At 33.6% G+C, this 22,628-nt stretch overlaps 1 protein-coding gene and 1 pseudogene across 1 annotated transcript; one reads left to right on the top strand and one right to left on the bottom strand.

The window, feature by feature from the left end:
* Nucleotides 1-11: 11 nt before the first annotated feature.
* Nucleotides 12-1,349, bottom strand: LOC129809045 (ubiquitin-conjugating enzyme E2 G2-like; annotated as a pseudogene).
* Nucleotides 1,350-3,088: 1,739 nt separating this feature from the next.
* Nucleotides 3,089-20,160, top strand: LOC129809044 (uncharacterized). The gene is made up of 8 exons (XM_055858902.1): nt 3,089-3,170; nt 7,049-7,142; nt 8,516-8,685; nt 11,816-12,019; nt 13,619-13,781; nt 15,946-16,124; nt 17,381-17,549; nt 19,495-20,160. The coding sequence occupies exons 2-8, from the start codon at nt 7,070-7,072 to the stop codon at nt 19,932-19,934; spliced, it is 1,398 nt and encodes a 465-aa protein (XP_055714877.1). The 5' UTR covers nt 3,089-3,170; nt 7,049-7,069; the 3' UTR covers nt 19,935-20,160.
* Nucleotides 20,161-22,628: the final 2,468 nt, after the last annotated feature.

Here is a 22,628-nt window from a genome sequence, read left to right as displayed (position 1 = left end):
TAGATCAAAAGGGGAACAAAGGGACCAGTAGCTAAATCTGCAATTCCAGGAATTTGAGGAATGGATGAGGATTTATGAGGGCAATCCGAGAGTTTTCCGGACAATTTTTGTGACAATATTGTTGAACTTCTCACAATTCTTTTGTTACATAATAGCTGCATCGACATTGGCGCCTAATTCATCATTTAGCTCAGCTAACATTGAACGCTTTGCAGTCTTTTTTCCACACTCTGCACAGGACTCCATCGTTATTCACATCCCATCGTATCATCCCCAGGAGCATGTAAGATCAAGATACAGAGCCTTCTGTCCGCAAAAATATTCGGATGAAATATCTCGCAGGTGAACTTCATTTTTAGCGGTCTCAGAGGATAGTCCGGCGGAAAGATGAGCTTGGCTGGAAAAATTCCACCCTTAAAGCACGTTTCCTCTGGCCCCGTTATCAGCGATTCCCACTCAAAGAAGTTATCCTCACTCATTGGCCCAGCTTCTATGCGCTCCGGGCGATTGAGGGTGAGCTGTTTATACACTGCCATGAGACGTCTAAGGGCTGATCTAGTTATTCTGGTGGAGGAATATGAGCGGAGAGATAGATAAAAACTAGAAATTTATCTTCAGTTCGCAGTCTTCCATGAAAATTTCAATTTCACGTATTTTTTCGTAGATAATAACACTTTAACACACATTTCTTTCAATACGATGTTATTGTAGATACATTAAGCTTTCTCAAAAGCATAAAAGACACTTCCTGGACAGTCAGAATTTGAGAGTACCCATAAAGCTTAAACAAGTTTTTTGAAAATTTAAGAAAAAATTGTTTTTCGAATTTATGTAATCTGTAATTGTTAGTTATCATACTTATTGGCCCCGATAGGTTTTTTTCTTATTCTGGTCTAGAAATATCAAAGAAGTCACAATATGTCCAAGGAAGTAGAAAATCGAAAATTCACGATTTTTGTCCAAAAATATCTAAGCTCAAGAATTAATTAGGATCCTGCAAAAAATATCCTAGATTTGGACATCCTTATAGTTCGTAATTATCCAGAAGAATCGGGTTTTATCGATTCTAGAGAGTCTAAAAAAATTGATGTTTTCATTGGTACCCAATGTCCCAAAGGAGGCAAAGAGTTAAACAGAAAGGCCATCAAAAATGTCGTCACAAATACAATAACCGTGCCCAGCAGAATATTATCCGTCTCTCCAGCATCAATCGCAATAAAAGTCAGCGCTGGAGAGCCTCCATTTGGCTCCTGACCTCTACCAGCCACGAGATTCGGATGTGGTGGCGATGGTGCCGTGGCCTGAGCACTAAGTTCCGTTGGCAATTTCCCATGACGACTCTTCTCCATCTTTACCTTCTAATACGTTGGCAATTTGCCGGAGGGAATACCACAGCCGGCCATATCAACACATCCCGACGGCAGAGTCGCACTTGGCGGTCCACTGTCGTTGGTTATGATTGTCTGTCACCTCATAGGGTGGCGGAGCACTAAAATCCGCCTTGGACGGTGTCAAATCCTCAGAACTCATTCTCATGATACAAATAGTTTGTTTATCTTTTCGATAAAATGCAATTTAGATGGTTTTCTAAAAGAAAACCTTTAAAATTGAGAATAATGTCACTCCTTTTCCTAACTAATCAAATTTCGCCCTGACATTTTGTTTGTATTCAACCGTTTGGATACCGACGATTCCCGGAATCCCCACCTCGTTAACTATTACGTCGGTTTGGTCACAATTAGAACAACATAAATAAAATACTTACCTAATATAGTTCTTTCTGAGTTTCTCAATTTAGCGTTTATTTGTGTAGCTTCTGAGCTGTTTCACGGGGATTTTTTTTGAAAGCTGTTCCACGGGGTTCTTCTAGGAAAGCTGTTCCACAGGATTCTTCTTTGAGAATTGTTCCACGGGGCTCTTGGAAACTTCCTCTTGATTATGAAACGATGAATTCTGCCGGATACAGCCACCGTTAAACAAACAAACACTTCTGGGGCACTTTTTCGTCGCAATTATTTTCTATTGAAGCACAAAAAAACAAGAATTAATTGTCTTATTACTTAAGACATATATTATCTCATTGATTAATATACTTACTCTCTCAAAATTCACTTAAAACACTTGGAAATTCGCGTTTTTCTATTGCGCGTCTCTATGCGCCACATTTGCTGAAGAAAAACTGGCTTTGGTGATCCTCTACGCGACGTTCTCCCGAAACATCTTCGTTTCGCTAACGAGGAGGTAATTCGTGACGCTTCGTTTTTTCTTCGTATGAACCCGGACAACTCGCTTGACAGTGCGTATTACATCCTCACAAAAAATCCCAGATATAGTAATTAACCCGAGTAGGAATTGTAAAAGTAATTTCAAAATGTTGAATAAATTTTAAACGCCTTGAAATGATTTCTTAAAGGAAAAATTATAGTTTACGAATAAATATATTTATAGTATATATTAATTTAGGCAAAAATGTTCAGTACAAAGTTACATCCACAGACTGAAAAATTTAAACGTTCCATCTGTAGTCAATAATATTACAGATAGTATTTAGTATTAAATATTACAAAGAAGAAAAAGAGGAATAGTTCAACCAATGATTAATTATTGAAAAATTAATTGCAATTACTACCAAAAAATGCTTTCTTACTGTTTCTAATGGCATAAACATTCTTCTTTACGAAAACTATTTAAACTTCCGCCTATTTATATGATCGATTGTAATTCATTATTAAAAGTTCGTCTTTATTTCTTGTAAATTTCTATTCTTCCAGATTTAATTTCACACAGTCCGGTACGGGCAGCATAAGGTAATCTGGTACTCGGATTGTCTTATTTGCATACATTTTTTTCCGCAGCGATAAATAATAATTGAGAATTTACCATAATATTTTTTTGCAAAGAAAAATCAACTCAGAAAATAAAAATATCATTAGTATGAAATATAAACCTGTCTTCCAAGTTTAGAAATAAATTTACTTCAATATTTAAATTGAAAATTAGATAAGAACAAAATTTCTTTTAATTGTGGTAATCAAAAGAATCACTCGGTCGGTCTATGACATTTACACTTTACGTCTCATTTCTTGTCTCTGTCTTTTTCTCTGTGTATTTTGGAAGTGACAGACGCTCCAGAAGAACCAGCCAAAATATTTCCCAGTAAATAATAAAAGGTAAGTAATTATAATAGAAATTTATCATGAAGTCCCGTCTAAGATTAATGTGCATATAGTAGTGCAATTATTTTTCAACCTTCATGGTTTTATTGACGATAAAATCTCATGAAATGTTCGTGCTGAAATGGCGTCATCCATGGCGTCACTTTCAGTATGAAAATTACGCATCAACTTTCATTTTTCCTTTACACATTCTTGGTGACTCCTGCATTATCCTCCACATTCCTTCAGAAATTCTCCTTTCACTTCCACCAAATTCTTCTAGGAATGATAAGATATTGCTCCCACTAATGAGATCACTATCCCGGACAGTTTCTCCAAGATTTCTCCTCTCTCTTCCGCCACATTCGTCCAGGAACGACCAGATACAGTTTTTATTCATGAGGTGACTATCCCATACATTTTCTCCAGGATTTATCCTCTCTCTTCCACCACAATTGTCCAGGAATGACCAGATACTGCCTCCAGACATTATCCTCCAGGATTTCTCCTCTCTCTTCCTCCACAATTGTCCAGGAATGTGCAGATATTGCTTCCATTGATGAGATGACTATCCCGGACAGTTTTCTCCAAGATTTCTCCTCTCTCTTCCGCCACATTCGTCCAGGAATGACCAGATACAGTTTTTATTCATGAGATGACTATCCCATACATTTTCTCCAGGATTTATCCTGTCTCTTCCACCACAATTGTCCAGGAATGACCAGATACTGCCTCCAGACATTATCCTCCAGGATTTATCCTCTCTCTTCCTCCACAATTGTCCAGGAATGTGCAGATATTGCTTCCATTGATGAGATGACTATCCCGGACAGTTTTCTCCAAGATTTCTCCTCTCTCTTCCACCACATTCGTCCAGGAATGACCAGATACAGTTTTTATTCATGAGATGACTATCCCATACATTTTCTCCAGGATTTATCCTGTCTCTTCCACCACAATTGTCCAGGAATGACCAGATACTGCCTCCAGACATTATCCTCCAGGATTTATCCTCTCTCTTCCTCCACAATTGTCCAGGAATGTGCAGATATTGCTTCCATTGATGAGATGACTATCCCGGACAGTTTTCTCCAAGATTTCTCCTCTCTCTTCCACCACATTCGTCCAGGAATGACCAGATACAGTTTTTATTCATGAGATGACTATCCCAGACAATTTTTTCAAGATTTATCCTTTCTGTTCCACCACAATTGTCCAGGAATGACCAGATACTGCCTCCAGACATTATCCTCCAGGATTTCTCCTCTCTCTTCCTCCACAATTGTCCAGGAATGTGCAGATATTGCTTCCATTGATGAGATGACTATCCCGGACAGTTTTCTCCAAGATTTCTCCTCTTTCTTCCACCACATTCGTCCAGGAATGACCAGATACAGTTTTTATTCATGAGATGACTATCCCAGACAATTTTTTCAAGATTTATCCTTTCTGTTCCACGACATTCGTCCAGGAATGATCAGATACTGCCTTCAGACATTATTCCTCAGGATTTATCCTCTCTCTTCCACCACAATTGTCCAAGAATGACCAGATACTGCCTCCAGACATTATCCTCCAGAATTTCACCTCTCTCTTCCTCCACAATTGTCCAGGAATGTGCAGATATTGCTTCCATTGATGAGATGACTATCCCGGACAGTTTTCTCCAAGATTTCTCCTCTCTCTTCCACCACATTCGTCCAGGAATGACCAGATACAGTTTTTATTCATGAGATGACTATCCCAGACAATTTTTTCAAGATTTATCCTTTCTGTTCCACCACAATTGTCCAGGAATGACCAGATACTGCCTCCAGACATTATCCTCCAGGATTTCTCCTCTCTCTTCCTCCACAATTGTCCAGGAATGTGCAGATATTGCTTCCATTGATGAGATGACTATCCCGGACAGTTTTCTCCAAGATTTCTCCTCTCTCTTCCACCACATTCGTCCAGGAATGACCAGATACAGTTTTTATTCATGAGATGACTATCCCAGACAATTTTTTCAAGATTTATCCTTTCTGTTCCACGACATTCGTCCAGGAATGATCAGATACTGCCTTCAGACATTATTCCTCAGGATTTATCCTCTCTCTTCCACCACAATTGTCCAAGAATGACCAGATACTGCCTCCAGACATTATCCTCCAGAATTTCACCTCTCTCTTCCTCCACAATTGTCCAGGAATGTGCAGATATTGCTTCCATTGATGAGATGACTATCCCGGACAGTTTTCTCCAAGATTTCTCCTCTCTCTTCCACCACATTCGTCCAGGAATGACCAGATACAGTTTTTATTCATGAGATGACTATCCCAGACAATTTTTTCAAGATTTATCCTTTCTGTTCCACCACAATTGTCCAGGAATGACCAGATACTGCCTCCAGACATTATCCTCCAGGATTTCTCCTCTCTCTTCCTCCACAATTGTCCAGGAATGTGCAGATATTGCTTCCATTGATGAGATGACTATCCCGGACAGTTTTCTCCAAGATTTCTCCTCTCTCTTCCACCACATTCGTCCAGGAATGACCAGATACAGTTTTTATTCATGAGATGACTATCCCAGACAATTTTTTCAAGATTTATCCTTTCTGTTCCACCACAATTGTCCAAGAATGACCAGATACTGCCTCCAGACATTATCCTCCAGGATTTCTCCTCTCTCTTCCTCCACAATTGTCCAGGAATGTGCAGATATTGCTTCCATTGATGAGATGACTATCCCGGACAGTTTTCTCCAAGATTTCTCCTCTCTCTTCCACCACATTCGTCCAGGAATGACCAGATACAGTTTTTATTCATGAGATGACTATCCCAGACATTTTCTCCAGAATTTCTCCTCTCCCTTCCTCCAAATTCATCCAGGAATGATCAGACACTGCTTCTGATTATTTATTATATACTTATAATCAGATACTGCTTATATTAGATGAGTTCATATATTCTGTCAGTAGAAGAGGTCGAAAGTTTGGAGTGGTATATCTCAGCTCCTGATGAACATAATTGGATGGATGAACTATTGTTGGAAAGCTTGGCTCATTAGCTTTTAGAATCTGGTATATGTAGTCTGCTATGAGTAAATCATGGTCATCCAGAACCATTTATGTCGAAGAAGACACTTTTTGCAACGTCTTTTTTGGCCATCTACTGCTGGGACCAGGAGTAACCCACAATTCTCGCACAAGGACTGTTTGTTAGAGGCACTCAAAAGGTACAATTTGTGGAAGAAACTTTTTTTTTGGACATCTTACTTTTTTTTATTCATCCACTTTTACAAGAATTTTAACATTTTACACGCATAAAAAACTGACAGAAATCCTTCTATCTCATTTTCTGGACAAAAGAATGAAGATATCGACTTGGAATGTTCTAAGTACTCCCCCATAAGTTGATCCAAGGAATCCAAATATCACATCAATTTCATCCCCACGTCTATCCTTCCCCTCCAGAAACCACTCTTTTAGGATTTCAGTAATTTTTTCTTTGCGTTTAACATTTTAAAATTCTTGCAAAAGTCGATGAATAAAAAAAATTAAGATGTCCAAAAAAAAAAGTTTCTTCCACAAATTATACCCTTTGAGTTCCTTTAACGAACAGTTCAAGTGCGAGAATTGTGGGTTACTCTTGGTCCCAGCAGTAGATGGTCAAAAATGACGCTGCAAAAAGTGTCTTCTTCGACATAAATGGTTCTGGATGACCATGGTTTATCCATAGCAGATTAAGTATACCAGATTCTAAAAGCTAATGAACCGAGCTTTCCAACAATAGTTCATCCATCCAATTATGTTCATCAGGAGCTGAGATATACCACTCCAAACTTTCGACCTCTTCTACTGACAGAATATATGAACTCATCTAATATTTCCATGCATTTCCTTTCTTTAGCGCATAAACCACCAAAACGCAATGGAGGAGATTCGTGATGTGCTCTTAACATGGAGGCTGTCAATGATCGAGCAGACTTTGCAATTGATACAAGGTTAGTTATACGAGGATATATTCATTTTTAATTCTGAGCTCCACATATGTCTTTCATGTATGTCTTTAATTCTCCTTAATGTCGTGTTTCTCTTTCACATGTTATATTCACTTTCAATATTTTTAAATTTTAATTTTAAATATAGCCGGATTTATATAGTATGTTATAATGTTATAGCAGGCTTGCAATTGCATCGAGATTATTATTTTATTCAATGTCTGTTTTGTCCGAAATTTTTAAAAACTACATGCACGCTGAAAAGATCTATTTCTTTAGTAATTTTATATTAGATCAAGTAAAAATTCCTGAGTTCTTATAAGCATTATGGCGAAGATGACTTTACCATAGTTAGGATTATCTTATTCAGATCAAATATGCGTCGTTTTATTTAATAACTTTTCTTCCATTTTGAAAGCCATTTCATAATTCCACAGCTGAAGAAGTTTTCGTCCATATTGGTGAAAAATCTGACTAGCTCAATTTTTACAAGCTCATTTATAATTGCTATTCGTCCGTTAATATGGGTTTAGCAATTGTTTGGGTTGGACTTGCTTATCAGACTTGGATCACAATTTTTTCCGATTTTTGTTTTCGTACGGTACTCACTTTTCATCGCCATTTAAAAAATGGGTCGATTTTGTATCGTTTTAGGAAAGATTTTTTTTCGAAAATTTGTGTGGCACCCATTACACCTTGCTTTTTTGTAAGATCAGCCTTATGCAGATGGTTGGTTCTAAACTGTACTCTAGCTATTTTCCAGCTCTTGGGCAATGATGGAATAAAAGCTTGTGTGCTAATACAAGATTCATCGACATATTCGACAATAAATTGACCAACCAGAGCGTGTCTAATTTTTGACGTACATTTTCTCAGAACAGAATCGCTTAAACTTAAACCATCGAATTATTGATGTTGTATCCTGTACTGAATTGGGTTCGGGTTTAAGATAAGATTTTAAGAAACACAAATCTAAATCCAGCACATTTTTTTTGACCGCATGTTTCGTCTTTTTACCTTTGTTTTTGTATTATTGAAGAACCTAATTTTCTCACGTTTTACCTTTTGGAAAACTGTAAGATATAACTGGCTACACTAAATACAAAAAGTTCTTTTAGTATGACCCCATGTGTTTTATATGTTGTGAGTCTTGTGAGATATTGCTTACTAAAGAAATCTAGTGAAAACGGACCAGGATTTTTTACTTTACCTTAATATTGATAATTTCCCGTTTTAGAACTTGGTTTAATTGATAAATATATTTTCTAAATAAAATTTCTAGTAAAACCATATAAGACAAAGTATTGTTGATCAGGATATTCTGTAATACAAATTATCTAATAAATTTTCGTTTTATTTTTTTTTTCAAACTACAGCTGAAAATCTGACCATATTCCATCTTCAGAATATTGAAGAGCCGGAGGTTAATGATCTGGTCACAACTTTGCCCTTGAAGGGCAAGATCGAATTCAAGGCCGGATTGGCTAACTGGAGGAAGGAAAATAAGACTGAGGCTTCAAATTTAAGAGTCCAGGAAGAATTTAACGTAAGTATTAAGCTAGTTAAAAACATATACCGTTAAATCATACAACTTTGTGCCACCCTGTTTTTAGACATGAAAACCTCTCTAGCGGAATTGGTAGTTGCGGGGAAGCTCTTAAAAAATTCTGCAAGGTAGCTCTAACATACGCAAATTGATAATGGGCATTCCCTTTTATATGCTTGTTACCAAAGGTTGGCAAAAATTCCATCATCAACTGTACTGTTTCTTAATTTTTCCAAATTTGCAGAAAAGTCTCCCAGGAAAGAACACACATTTCAAAAAAAATTTAATTTATTTCGTGGCTCTTGTCGTATTCCTTGACTATTGAGGATAAAATAGCTCAATCGGCGATTTCATAAATTGTTCCCTCTTCTTGTAGTGACGTCTTAATCTCAAAATGGGGAAAGCACAATACAACTTTGTGCCACTAGTTTTCTCGATAATTTGACGCCTATTTGATAGATATAGTTCAAAGTTCAGTGTTTAGTACTATCTTGGGCTCTGATCTTTCAAACAAGAAAAAATGAAAGAATAAATTTTGCGACTTCTTATAATAATTTAAAGTCTTTATTTATATTGAGCCATTCTATTGTCAGAATTTGATCGTTGATGATGTAAATTAAAGATCTTATGAAAATATACAGTAAGCTCTCACTCAATCGGCTCTTTTTCAATCGAGCGAAAAATTTTGTTGACAATTTTCACGTTTAATTATGATGCTAATTCGCTCAAATTCGCTGTAGTTCTTCCTATTTTATCGTGATTCTTTATAACTGAGCGCTTTTTGTGGAATTTACAAAGGCTTTGACGACCCAAATTTATCGATAAACCGGATGACATTTTGCCCCAAATGCCTAATTGAGAGAGAATCTACTGTACAATTCTTGGGAGCATTAGAACTTCTCGACCGACCACCCTCAGGGGCGCTATAATCCAGGACCTATAATCGAAACATTGATTTTCGTAATTTCGAAATCGAATATTTCGAAATCTACGTTTCCAATTTCGACGAAATTTTGCTATGTTGCAGCTAAGGCTGAGACCTTTCTAGCGGTGGGTCACACTAGCCTCTCGTTGTTACATGAGTCGACTTATAAAAAATAATTTATTAACAATAATAAATTGAATTAAATTAAAAGGGAAATAAAAATGAAACTTCTTATATGATGATTTGAAGCTAAAATTTTGAGATTTGACAAGTTCAAGACCAATTTTCCCTCTAAAAAGAGGGTGACACAAAGTTGCACAACTTTCGTTTACACTTTTTGCTACATACAAGAAATTTTTCTCCTTGTCCAAAGATACCTGGATTTTTTTTACCATGGGGCTATATTCTAGAGATGTGTCATTATTTTGGATACAAATCTCATTGAAATATCTCAACTAATTTGAAAAATATTTAAGAAAAACATGAAAAAGTGGCACAAAGTTGTATGATTTGACGGTACATATTGTAGTGCTTTTGGGAATTACACGGGACCAGGGGGGCAAATTCTACTATTCAGGAGTTTCTCATGTGAGTACAAAAATCGAGAAACACACTAAGATTTTATTAAGGAAAAATCGAGTCAACCACTCTCAAATAATATGCATTTCTCGTTTTTTGTACTCACGCGTGAAACTCCTGAATAGCAGAATTTGCCCTCAGTTGGTTCTGAGTATTTCTTCGGGAAACAGAATGAAAGATTCAATTTGGTCTAAATAACGTATCAAAATTTATTGTATGAACAAAAACTATTTATTCTCAATATGTTTGGGCATCATTATACATATTGCAACTTTCATATTTTTATTTTTCAGAATATGTATTTTTTTTCACTACCTCCTCGTCATTTCAAATGTTTAGCAAATCTTTCGAAATAAGAATTAACAAGGGATCAAACTGCTAAATTGAATTTTGACTGTTTCAGAATTTTTGTGATTTATATTATCTAAAAATTTACCAAATTCTATTTATTAAATAAAATAAAAGACATCATCAAAATCTCAAAATCAGTATACTATTTGGTTACTATTTGGTTCTTTGTAATTACCAGGGAGCTATATCTATATTACTTTTTTTTTATTTTGCACACATATAACTTTAGATAAAAAAGAATCATAGCTTACGTAGATTCAAAAAATTTAAAGGAAGAGTACCACGGATTGTTAGGTTAAGATAAGTTCTCTGTATTTTAATTAAAAGAAATATTATCCATTTATATAAGATGTATCTTGGTCAAAATCCCGAAAGTCAGAATCCCGAATTATTAAGTGTCATAACTATTTCCATAATTCCAACGATTCCAACCGCACTTGCTGGAGATAAAGGGAGCATTTCTGAGTTTTGGAAAATTATCCCACACATTAATTCTTCGTATAATTTCGTCCTTTTTAAGATTATAATCATTCGGGATTTTAGATTTTGGGGTTTGGGTCAGATTATGCATCTGACGGGATTATGCCCACACAAAACAATTTTAGATGTTAATTATGTAAATTAGACACAGTTTTGTAAAGATTTTGATTTTTTACTGCTTGAACTCCACGGAGAGAGCAGTATATATAATCCCTCAATTTTTTCACACCCCCCCCCCCCCCAAATTTGCACCTTTCATCCCCGGGACACCACTTTTGCCAACAAATCTCCATGTTTCCGACGATTTCTGAGAAATGTCGTGACGCTGTTTGTCCATCTGTCCATCTGTTCGTCCGGCTGTCGCCAGCTCTAGAAGCCAAACGGTTAGACATAGCGACTTGTGACCTTCGGGGGGACCACCCCATAAATCCACCCAAGGATCGTGAACATGCCCCTAATTTCCCTCCACCCATGAATTCCGCTACGTTTTTCAAAATATTGTTCATTTGTAGCCCCCAAATGCTCATATTTGAGGAACTGTACTGTATTTATACATTTTAATATAGCTTATGTCGTTGAGGTTTGTCAAAACTTAAATTATGATCATGATAATTGGTGAAAAGAAAGAAATAATTTTTAAATTTCACTTTATTACTTTACGTTTGATTTTAAAAGTCATTTTATTTTGGAACAATGACCCGAATTACTCCGTGGTATCCTTAGCTTTTAAAATGAGTTTTTAAGAAAAATTTAAATGTTTAATTCGTTAAAACAACTTTCAAATATTACACTTAGGAGCCCCTGGAAAAAATCCTGGAGAAATCTGTAAAAGGAATGAACCTTTTAAAGGCCACAGATAGGCCACTCAACACCGGCCAACAACGGGACCTTACTTGGCTGATTTCTCACTCATTCACCATGAAAGGGAGGCTTTTGAAAAAGAGCGATGGAGAGTTTTACGCCGAGGAAATCAGTAAACTTTTCCCACATGAAGATCAGGTAGGAAAAAAATCTCACATTATTACACTCAGAAAAAACGAGAAAAAGTTTTTCGAATCTCTTCTAAAAAATAACTTTTTAGTTGTGATTTTCGATGAACAATTTTGTTAGGGATACACACTAGAGAATTTTATAAAAACTCAAAAGTGGATATAAATTTACCTAGTGTGTAGAGGCCATTACTGCCTGAACTCCATAGAGAGAGTAGTAAATAATAACCTTCGATTTTTTCACCCCCTTACATTTTCCTCTATTTTTTTTATTTATGAATGAATTTAATCGGTACTAAACGAGTAAGCACCCAAAAAACCCTGCGAAAAGAGTTCTGAGGAATGCTCGCGAGTATAAGCATTATTATATTTTTATTTTATCCAAAATAAATTTATTACCAAGAATTATTGGAAAACTCATCATTTTTATATAAAATAGCAAAAAAAAAACTTAAAAGTGAAAATGGTCCATTTCAGAACGCTATGGGTATTTCGGAACATATTCCTACACATCGCTATCCAACACTTTATGTTTGGCTATTGAATATCACCGATTAGAACAATCTAACGGCGTTTTCACACTTGCACATTAAAATTTTAATATGATTCACATTAATTGTCGCTAGTGAGCGTCCAAATATGTTATTTGTGTCTTTGAGTCACTTAATATTTGGGGTTTTTCTATTTATTGATAAAGGAGTGGATTTGGCCTGCAAAAATAAGTTTAAATTTACCTAAAGCATAAATATTTTTCACATTAAAGAATTAAAGAGAAAATCGCATTATTTTTCGCATTAATGCTATAAATCAATTCAAATCAAATTTTGCGGGCCAAGTCTACCTTTTTATCAACAAATAGATCAAATTTTGAATACAAAATGATTTAAACACACAAATTACACATTTGGGCTCTCACTAGCGACAAACAATGTGAATCATAATTAAAATTTTAATGCACAAGTGTGATAACAGAGTAAGATGCATTGCATTAGGTCGTCTTTCTCTCTCGGAAGTAAACCTTGGGGAGTCTAGTCTCGCCTGAATGTTTTCAGAGACTTCTCCACATCATCCTAAGGCGCTCTTCAGACTAGAGATTTGGCCGAATTCCCTAGGATTTCGAAATCGTAAATAAAGAGCATTTTTATTGGTCTCCAAGAACCTAATCGATTATACAGCCTTAATATCCAATTCTAAGTCAAAACTTTCTAAAAAAAAATTGTTTGATAAATAATTAGTGAAGTTAAGCCATATAACTAAATCCTAGGTCAAGCTTGTATAAAAGTATGGATTGCCTTTCCAAAGTTTCTTTACCAACTCAATTTTAAAACAGGAAAATTCCCTCCATTGTTTATTTTTCTAAATTCGTTTTTTTAACTTTAAAGGCAAATAAGTTTCACTATACCTGATTACTGACCTTCGAATACAAAGTCCAAACTTCAATTTTTTATAAAAATTACTCTATTTATAAAAGTTATTATTATTTTTTTATAAAAGTTTTTATAAAAGTTTTTTATAAAAACTTATTTTATAAAATTTATTCTCTATTTTATAAAAGTTAATAATAAGACTATCATTAAAATTTTAAGATTTGTTCTCTTTTTTTTTATAGGGAATTTATTATAGAGTTGTCAACGGTAGACCGCAAGGCAAATTGTATAACCGAGTTAAGAATGGATTTAATAAGGAGGAGAAAAATAGTCAAATAGAAGATGTCACTTGTGATGCTGAGCAAGCTGTTGAAGCGCTTATTCCAATAGTCCAAATGGAAACAGGTAAATTGATATAATTTAGAATCATTACAGAATACAGTTGTGCAGAGCTAAATAGGTACAGTACCTCTGATTCTCTTATAAGCGGTGAGGACTATTTGCTATATAGAGATATGTTTTTGTTTTGCTAAAAAGATGAAAATATTAATATAGATTGATCATAATCTAAAATCTTTTTTTTTTTATTTCAAAAAATTTCATATTTTGTCCCTATTTAGCTCTGGATCACTGCATAATAATAAAATCTTCTTCAAAAACGTACATAAATTTGCCATTTATTTAAATTCCAAAATTTACAGCCCAATTTAGTACAATTTTTAGTTTTTTATATGACTAGGTTTTATAAATGCCTAACGAAACAAAGAAGCATCACCTCTACGACCAAAATGAAGCGCAAAAAGCCTTAAAATAGTCCCGAAAAGGCAAAGAAATACGTGAATCCGCGCGTCCTTGGTTGAAATGCCAAAGTTAATTCCCTCTAATGAATGATATATAACGTTTCCGGGCTTTGGGAGATTATACAGTTCCTTCTTAAAAAAAATCTTCTTATAAACATGAAAGGTCTAAGTAAATTAGGTTCTTTAAATGGACGACAATTGGCATCCTATTCAGGCTGATTAGCTTTCCGAAATTATAAGCAAGGTGTCCAAAATTACAGTAAAATTAATCTCTACTAAGGACAATATGCAAAAATATATGGGAACTGGTTCAACCTTTCGCCAGAAACGGGACTACGCTCATTTTTCTTTTGTAGATATTGATCTATAACTGGTATAACTATTGGTACTGGAACATAAAGTGTTACTTTTTCTATTAGCTATTCGATGGTGCAAGTCTCATTCGTGGCGAAAAGTTGAACCATATTGCCCATTATCCTTTATTCATTTCAATTTATTCATTTTTAAGAATAGTTAAAAAAAAAAAGCAAAAATGATAAACTGCTCGTAATGGTTCCAAACAACACTTCTCTAAAAAGGAAGTAACAAATAACTTGATTTTGTATTGAAAATGTTGTACTTCAAAACTTAGGACTTCGGTCCGTGCTTATATGCACCCTATTTCAAACTAAAAGCATTCCCCTTATATATTTTGAAAATTTCTTTATCACTAGAAAAATACGTGAGAGGAGTGTTTTTTTTAACTAATCGGGTCAAATTGGAACAAGATATATTGAACTGTGGCATGTATTCTCCGGCAAAAAGTCTCCGAGTGACATACATGGTTTCTCTCCAATAAAATCATCAATCTGTGGAGAGAGCGACCTGTCCATTAGCTTAACATCCCAGTGTGATTGGAACACTCGTCAGTTTAATGGTGTCTATACAGAAGCAATTTCCGTCAAAAATAGTTTTTTTTAAAAAAAAATTCTGACGTTTCTGCCTACAAGGATAGGGGAAATTTTCTTTAAAAAGGCATTTTTTAAAGAAATTTCTACTAATGTGTAGACGCCATAAGGCATCAGCCGTTTTCCAGCATTTTTCTTATTGGAAAGTAGAGCAGAGAAATGGCATGATCCAATTACTGGCTATCGATATCTGTTTTGTCAATATCAGATTTCCAGGGTTCAGGAAGTTAATTCATAGTAATAATATTAACTTAGTTGTTGTGAACAATTAATAGCGCAATATATCGAGTTTTTTTTTTTTACTAATATTGCATATCCTGGCATGCCAGTGTGTGGATAGCTGATCGAATTCCCATAAAAAAAATTGTTGTCACAATGAAAATGATTTTATGTGAAATTAAAGTATTTGTAGGGGTTGATTGGAAGTGAGGGCTAGTGTATACAGTGGGAGAAGTTCCTATAGGTTGAGATACGCTCAGAAGTACTCCGTAAAAATATCATTATTGTTTTAAAGTAGTAATGATTACAATTTTCCCTCAACTTTCACTACATACTTCAATTTGCCTATCCAACGTTTCAAGATATCCTTTAACGAAGGTTTAATCGTTAGCACTTATTTTATTTAAATAAATATTGCAAAAAAACTTTAAAAAAATAAATAACACAGAGATATTCGGATTCAAAAACACGCTTTTCTAAGGTTTCAGAATTACAGACGCTAAACTATTTTTCTTAATTTGTTACATATAAATAGCTCATAAAAAAATCAACAACTAATTTATTTTCCAGTTATGTCAATTTAATATTTTTTTATTTATATAGATCCAGTTGAAATGTCAAAACTGCACATTTGGTTGAAACACCATAAAGGCCCTTGGGAAAAAGTGAAAGAAAATTGGGCGCAAACCCACGAACTCCGCCGTCGCCATGTCACCGAGATGGATAGTGAAATGGTGTATTTGGAATGGCCTTTGTTGAAACACTCCATGGCGCCATCCCTTGTAAGTATAAAAGAAATATTTTGGATATGATCCATTGCATAATGTTTTAACACATAATCAAGATGTTATATCCCAGAAGAATATCGCATTATTTACCTACATTAGTAGAGTTCTCTAGATACCCTGTTCGTTCATGGGGAAAAGCATATAGTGCCGAGTTTAAGCACTTTACAAAATTTACTCTACACATTGCAATTTTTATTTCCTTACTAGTTCATAACGTATTAGTAGAGATTTATAGATCACTTAAAATATTGCGAAACCTAATTAGGAGCAGTATAATTTATTTTCGCTTAAAAATTACTTACCTATTCTAATTCTTTTTCAACGTTCCCAAATTTGAACCAATCAGTTAAAGCTTTTTAATCTTTGTCCTTTAAACCCCTTTATTATGAATCGATAAAATTGTTCGCGTCAGCAAATAAAATTTCTTAACGCTTTTTCAAATTTTCATTAGTTCTTGGAAAATACATAGGCACTGGTAAATAAAGGCGCGTCATATTACTTGAATTTTAAAAGATAGGGTAAACTTTTGAAAATGGGATACTTGAGAAAAAGTACAATTTCAAATAAATTTTTAAACTAAATAAGTAGGTATTTTTGTCCATTTTTCTTATAACGATATTTCTTGTGAAATATTTTAACAGTATATCAACAGTTTTTTTTGTATTAAAATTTTCAATCAATTGAGAAATTTAATCAAATTAGAAAACAACACATTTTCAAAAGATGAACACAATTTTTACAAGTGGGACCAAAGCACATGCAAAGATGGACAAAACATATTATTTATTTATGACAGAATATTACATGAAATATGTAGAAAACCAATTGTAGAGGTTTTTCTACGTAATACTTGCACATTGGATGACTATCCTATTCTCTTTCTCTTTGTCTCCGGGTGAAGCTTAAGGAATTCTAATTCCCAAGGACTTTGTGGATATTTCACGAAAAAAAGTTTCTGCAATTTCACACAGAACTTCAGCTCTATCCAGAAACTTCCATAATAAACAGAGAAAATCACAACTCCCGTCTTAAGAGTTTACGAATATCACGCATGCGATCTATTTTTCATATTTTTTTTGCAAGGCACTCTTTGATTGTAAACTAACGCCTTTTGTGTTTTTAACTTCTCAAATAATCAAAAAAAAAAAAATATGATTATAATCTTAGATTGAGGTGTCCCATCTTCCACAGTGCTTGATCCCTATTTCTAAACTTCCCACTTTACATATTTAATTTTTATTAATTTTCAGATTGAAATTGATTTTGCTAAAATGTATCCGGGGAAGGAGGAACAATTGTTAGGGAAATGGGAATTGGCAGTACCAAAAATTCTTGGAGTTTTGGAGACCGATCTCAAAGACCAAAATTGTAGATGTCTCCTGGAGAATATCCGCAAAAACTCAGCAGACACCAACGCAGGTATTTATATAAAAATTAAAAATTTGTATTCTAGATATTTTTATTGAACATTTCGTCCAAACATACCTATGACCGAAAAATTCGGTATCTTGAATTTTTGAAGGAAAAAGTTTTTACTTCACTATAGGGACTATTTTTCAATCAATTTGGTTAAATTTGGATTTTTTTGAGAAGTTTGGAAACCAGTAATGAATCTCTTTTTAACATTTTTTGCTTGTCCGTATGCTTGTAACTCATGTCAGAACATTCTAATAATGATATTTTTTTCACTAATTTTTGATTTTGAAATGATTTTGTGATTTATGAATTAATTTAATCGCCTGTAGACCACCAAGGACCACTAGATCATGAGAAAATATGGTTCACAGATAGCCCTATAATATGAGTTCAAACATTTCGCAAAGCTGGATGGAACGCCTTAAAACCTTTTTTTAATGAAATTTTCGATTTTCTATTGTCCAAAATTCACTTTTTAACTGGCAACATTTTATTTTTTACTGGAGAGGTTTAAATTTTCCCACTTATTTGTTTTATGTCTTACTAGAGTGAATTGTGGAAAGGGACACGTAAGAAAAAGTTCAATTTCAAATGTATTTTTAAGCTGATTAAATACATATTTTTTTCATTTTCTTTGCATCATGAGATTGCTTGTGAAATATTCTAACAGAATCTAAACAGTTTTTATTAGATATTTCAAACAATTAATTAGAATATTCAATCAAATTAGAAAACAACATATTTTGAAAAGATTGACAAAATTTTGAAAAGCGGGACAAAAACTTTTGGAAAGATGGACATATTGATATCAACGACAAAATATTTATGAAATATGTAGAAAATCAAATGTTGAGGGTTTTCTCTGTATACTTGCACATTGGATGGCTATGGATGGTTATGTCCGGGTAACAGTTGTGGAACGCTAATTACCAAGAACTTCCTGGACGTCCAACCAAAACGAGGTTCTGTAAATTTCACAGACGTGTCGCGCTGTCCAGCAGTTATTGCTTTAAAGCGGATGCAACTTTTTAGCACATTTCAATTCACATCTGCCCTGGTCCTTTGCCACTTGCTTTGGGAGTTCTGTAGAGGCTCCTCTTTGTTTTCTCCAGGTATTTTTGCGATTTTTACTACCAACTCTGTCAGAAAAAGTGGTCTTCTGAATCTGAAAATCATTGGCAGCCTTTCTCCAAGAGATTTTCTTCTTATCAGCTACTAACTGCTGTTGCAACTATTTGGGTACTTAAGGATCTTTGTCTTCCTTCTTGACAGTTGACATGATTTCACTGCACAAAACCACCAAATTAATTAACTAAATTAACTAGTCCAAGATTTCATAAAACTTGTTTTGAAAGCAACACGAAAATAAATCACTTTTCTCTCCTTTTTAAATGTAATATTTCACAAATTTTTTATTCACCTTATAAATTGATGTGTATATCCTTCGATTTTCACTACGCACTTAATAATATTTCACAAATTATGCCGAAAAATCAAACAAAACACTTTGATATTTTTCTAGCAACTTCCATAAGAAACAGAGAAAACGACAACTACCGTGTCAAGGTTATGAACATCACGCATACAATACATTTTTTAAAATTCTTCTTCCAAGTCACTCTTTGATTGTTTAATAAAGACTTTTGCATTTTTAACTTTTCAAATAATCACAAAATTAGGTTTAAAAATCTTTTTATCGAAAATTGAAATATTTAATTGATTTATTACCAAGTTTTTAAGGAGGTGTCTCACATTCCACACTGCTTCGTCCCACTTTCCAAACTGTCCCGCATTCCACTTTTTACCCTATATATAATAAAATAATGGGAAAATGTAAATTATTATGTTTGAATGTTTCTGTCTTAAAACACTCAAATCTTAAATATGACAGAAAGCTCAGACGCTTTGCCATAGTTTCTCCAAACATTTCTTTTTCTTTTTGTTATAGACGAAATTAACAGTTGGATAATTCGTGCTTTGCACGGAATCCTTCTGCCATCCCATATTCCTGTGCACAATAAAAAGAGATTTAAGCCCACCATCGCTGACTCTCAAAAAACGCTGCATCTTGAACTAAAAAATATGGCAGACCTTAAAGACCAAGTCGAAAACATCAAGAAATTTGCTGTGGAGAAAAGGCTTAAGGTCCAACCGTTCGTAGTCTCTACAAGTACACAGTTTGGTGTGTATTTTAATGATATATATTTTATGAGCGATTCATTTTTATGCGCTGTCGATCTATGCTTCAAAATATTTTTTGTGCTGAATTTGAAGTATCCTCCACAGTGCATTAAAGTATGGAGGTTCCTTCAATACTACTTCTACGAAATTAAAGATGAAGAAGATCCAGCGACGTTAGCACTGATTGCGCGCATAAATTTCAATTGAAAAAAAATCAAAAATTAAAATTTCGCAATGAACTTGTAAATAATGAAATTTCATTAGAATAGTTTTATTATTTTTGGCATAGGGGAGACCGCAGTACATTTAGCCTGCAAATGAAACTTTTCCTTCGCGTGTAATTTAAATGACCATGACTCCAAAATGTAAACGTTGTCACAACGTTAATTTAATAGAAAAAATGCAGAAAATAAATGTTTCTTACATATTATCATTAACGTTGTTTTAAAAGCTTGTAATTTTTACTTACATCTTGCAAATTTCTACACTGAGAAAAATCTGATGGATAGTTTCAATGCTTTTCTGGGTAAAATCAAATGAATTTCTGGGTATTTCGTACGCAGATCCTTTTTGGTCCAAAAAAAAAAGATTTTGCTTTAAAATAAAAAAAAAATTTGCTACTTGGGTAAATAAAAAAAGCTTCGTGAAAAAATCTATTGGGGCTAAAATAAATTTGTCAAGGACAGGTCTTAAGGGGAAAGAATTTTGTGTATTGTGTCGATGTAGAAAAAGGGTTAAAAAAAAATTAAAAAAAAAAAGATTTTGCTACTTGGGTAAATAAAAAAAGCTTCGTGAAAAAATCTATTGGGGCTAAAATAAATTTGTCAAGGACAGGTCTTAAGGGGAAAGAATTTTGTGTATTGTGTCGATGTAGAAAAAGGGTTAAAAAAAAAATTAAAAAAAAAGATTTTGCTACTTGGGTAAATGAATAAAGCTTCATGAAAAAATCTATTGGGGCTAAAAAAAATTTGTCAAGGACAGGTCTTAGGGGGAAAATATTTTGTGTTTTAGGTCGATGTAAAAACAAGGTTAAAAAAAAATTTAAAAAAAAAAAGATTTTGCTACTTGGATAAATGAGTAAAGCTTCGTGAAAATATCTATTGGGGCTAAAAAAAATTTGTCAAGGACAGGTCTTAGGGGGAAAATATTTTGTGTTTTAGGTCGATGTAAAAATAGGGTTAAAAAAAATTAAAAAAAAAATATTTTGCTACTTGGGTAAATGAATAAAGCTTCGTGAAAAAATCTATTGGGGCTAAAAAAAATTTGTCAAGGACAGGTCTTAGGGGGAAAATATTTTGTGTTTTAGGTCGATGTAAAAACAAGGTTAAAAAAAAATTTAAAAAAAAATATTTTGCTACTTGGGTAAATGAATAAAGCTTCGAGAAAAAATCTATTGGGGCTAAAAAAAAATTTGTCAAGGACAGGTCTTAGGGGGAAAATATTTTGTGTTTTAGGTCGATGTAAAAATAGGGTTAAAAAAAAATTAAAAAAAAAAAGATTTTGCTACTTGGGTAAATGAATAAAGCTTCGAGAAAAAATCTATTGGGGCTAAAAAAAAATTTGTCAAGGACAGGTCTTAGGGGGAAAATATTTTGTGTTTTAGGTCGATGTAAAAATAGGGTTAAAAAAAAATTAAAAAAAAAAAGATTTTGCTACTTGGGTAAATGAATAAAGCTTCGTGAAAAAATCTATTGGGGCTAAAAAAAATTTGTCAAGGACAGGTCTTAGGGGGAAAATATTTTGTGTTTTAGGTCGATGTAAAAATAGGGTTAAAAAAAATTAAAAAAAAAATATTTTGCTACTTGGGTAAATGAATAAAGCTTCGTGAAAAAATCTATTGGGGCTAAAAAAAATTTGTCAAGGACAGGTCTTAGGGGGAAAATATTTTGTGTTTTAGGTCGATGTAAAAACAAGGTTAAAAAAAAATTTAAAAAAAAATATTTTGCTACTTGGGTAAATGAATAAAGCTTCGAGAAAAAATCTATTGGGGCTAAAAAAAAATTTGTCAAGGACAGGTCTTAGGGGGAAAATATTTTGTGTTTTAGGTCGATGTAAAAATAGGGTTAAAAAAAAATTAAAAAAAAAAAGATTTTGCTACTTGGGTAAATGAATAAAGCTTCGTGAAAAAATCTATTGGGGCTAAAAAAAATTTGTCAAGGACAGGTCTTAGGGGGAAAATATTTTGTGTTTTAGGTCGATGTAAAAACAAGGTTAAAAAAAAATTAAAAAAAAAAAAAAAAAAAGATTTTGCTACTTGGATAAATGAGTAAAGCTTCGTGAAAATATCTATTGGGGCTAAAAAAAAATTTGTCAAGGACAGGTCTTAGGGGGAAAGTATTTTGTGTTTTAGGTCGATGTAAAAACAAGGTTAAAAAAAAATTAAAAAAAAAAAAAAAAAAAGATTTTGCTACTTGGATAAATGAGTAAAGCTTCGTGAAAAAATCTATTGGGGCTAAAAAAAATTTGTCAAGGACAGGTCTTAGGGGGAAAATATTTTGTGTTTTAGGTCGATGTAAAAATAGGGTTAAAAAAAAATTAAAAAAAAAAAGATTTTGCTACTTGGGTAAATGAATAAAGCTTCGTGAAAAAATCTATTGGGGCTAAAAAAAATTTGTCAAGGACAGGTCTTAGGGGGAAAATATTTTGTGTTTTAGGTCGATGTAAAAATAGGGTTAAAAAAAATTAAAAAAAAAATATTTTGCTACTTGGGTAAATGAATAAAGCTTCGTGAAAAAATCTATTGGGGCTAAAAAAAATTTGTCAAGGACAGGTCTTAGGGGGAAAATATTTTGTGTTTTAGGTCGATGTAAAAACAAGGTTAAAAAAAAATTTAAAAAAAAATATTTTGCTACTTGGGTAAATGAATAAAGCTTCGAGAAAAAATCTATTGGGGCTAAAAAA

Source organism: Phlebotomus papatasi, unplaced genomic scaffold (assembly GCF_024763615.1).
Source record: "Phlebotomus papatasi isolate M1 unplaced genomic scaffold, Ppap_2.1 HiC_scaffold_264, whole genome shotgun sequence".
Taxonomy (NCBI): domain Eukaryota; kingdom Metazoa; phylum Arthropoda; class Insecta; order Diptera; family Psychodidae; genus Phlebotomus; species Phlebotomus papatasi.
The sequence above is the reverse complement of the archived record's forward strand: the minus strand, read 5'-3'. Positions and strand labels throughout refer to the sequence as shown.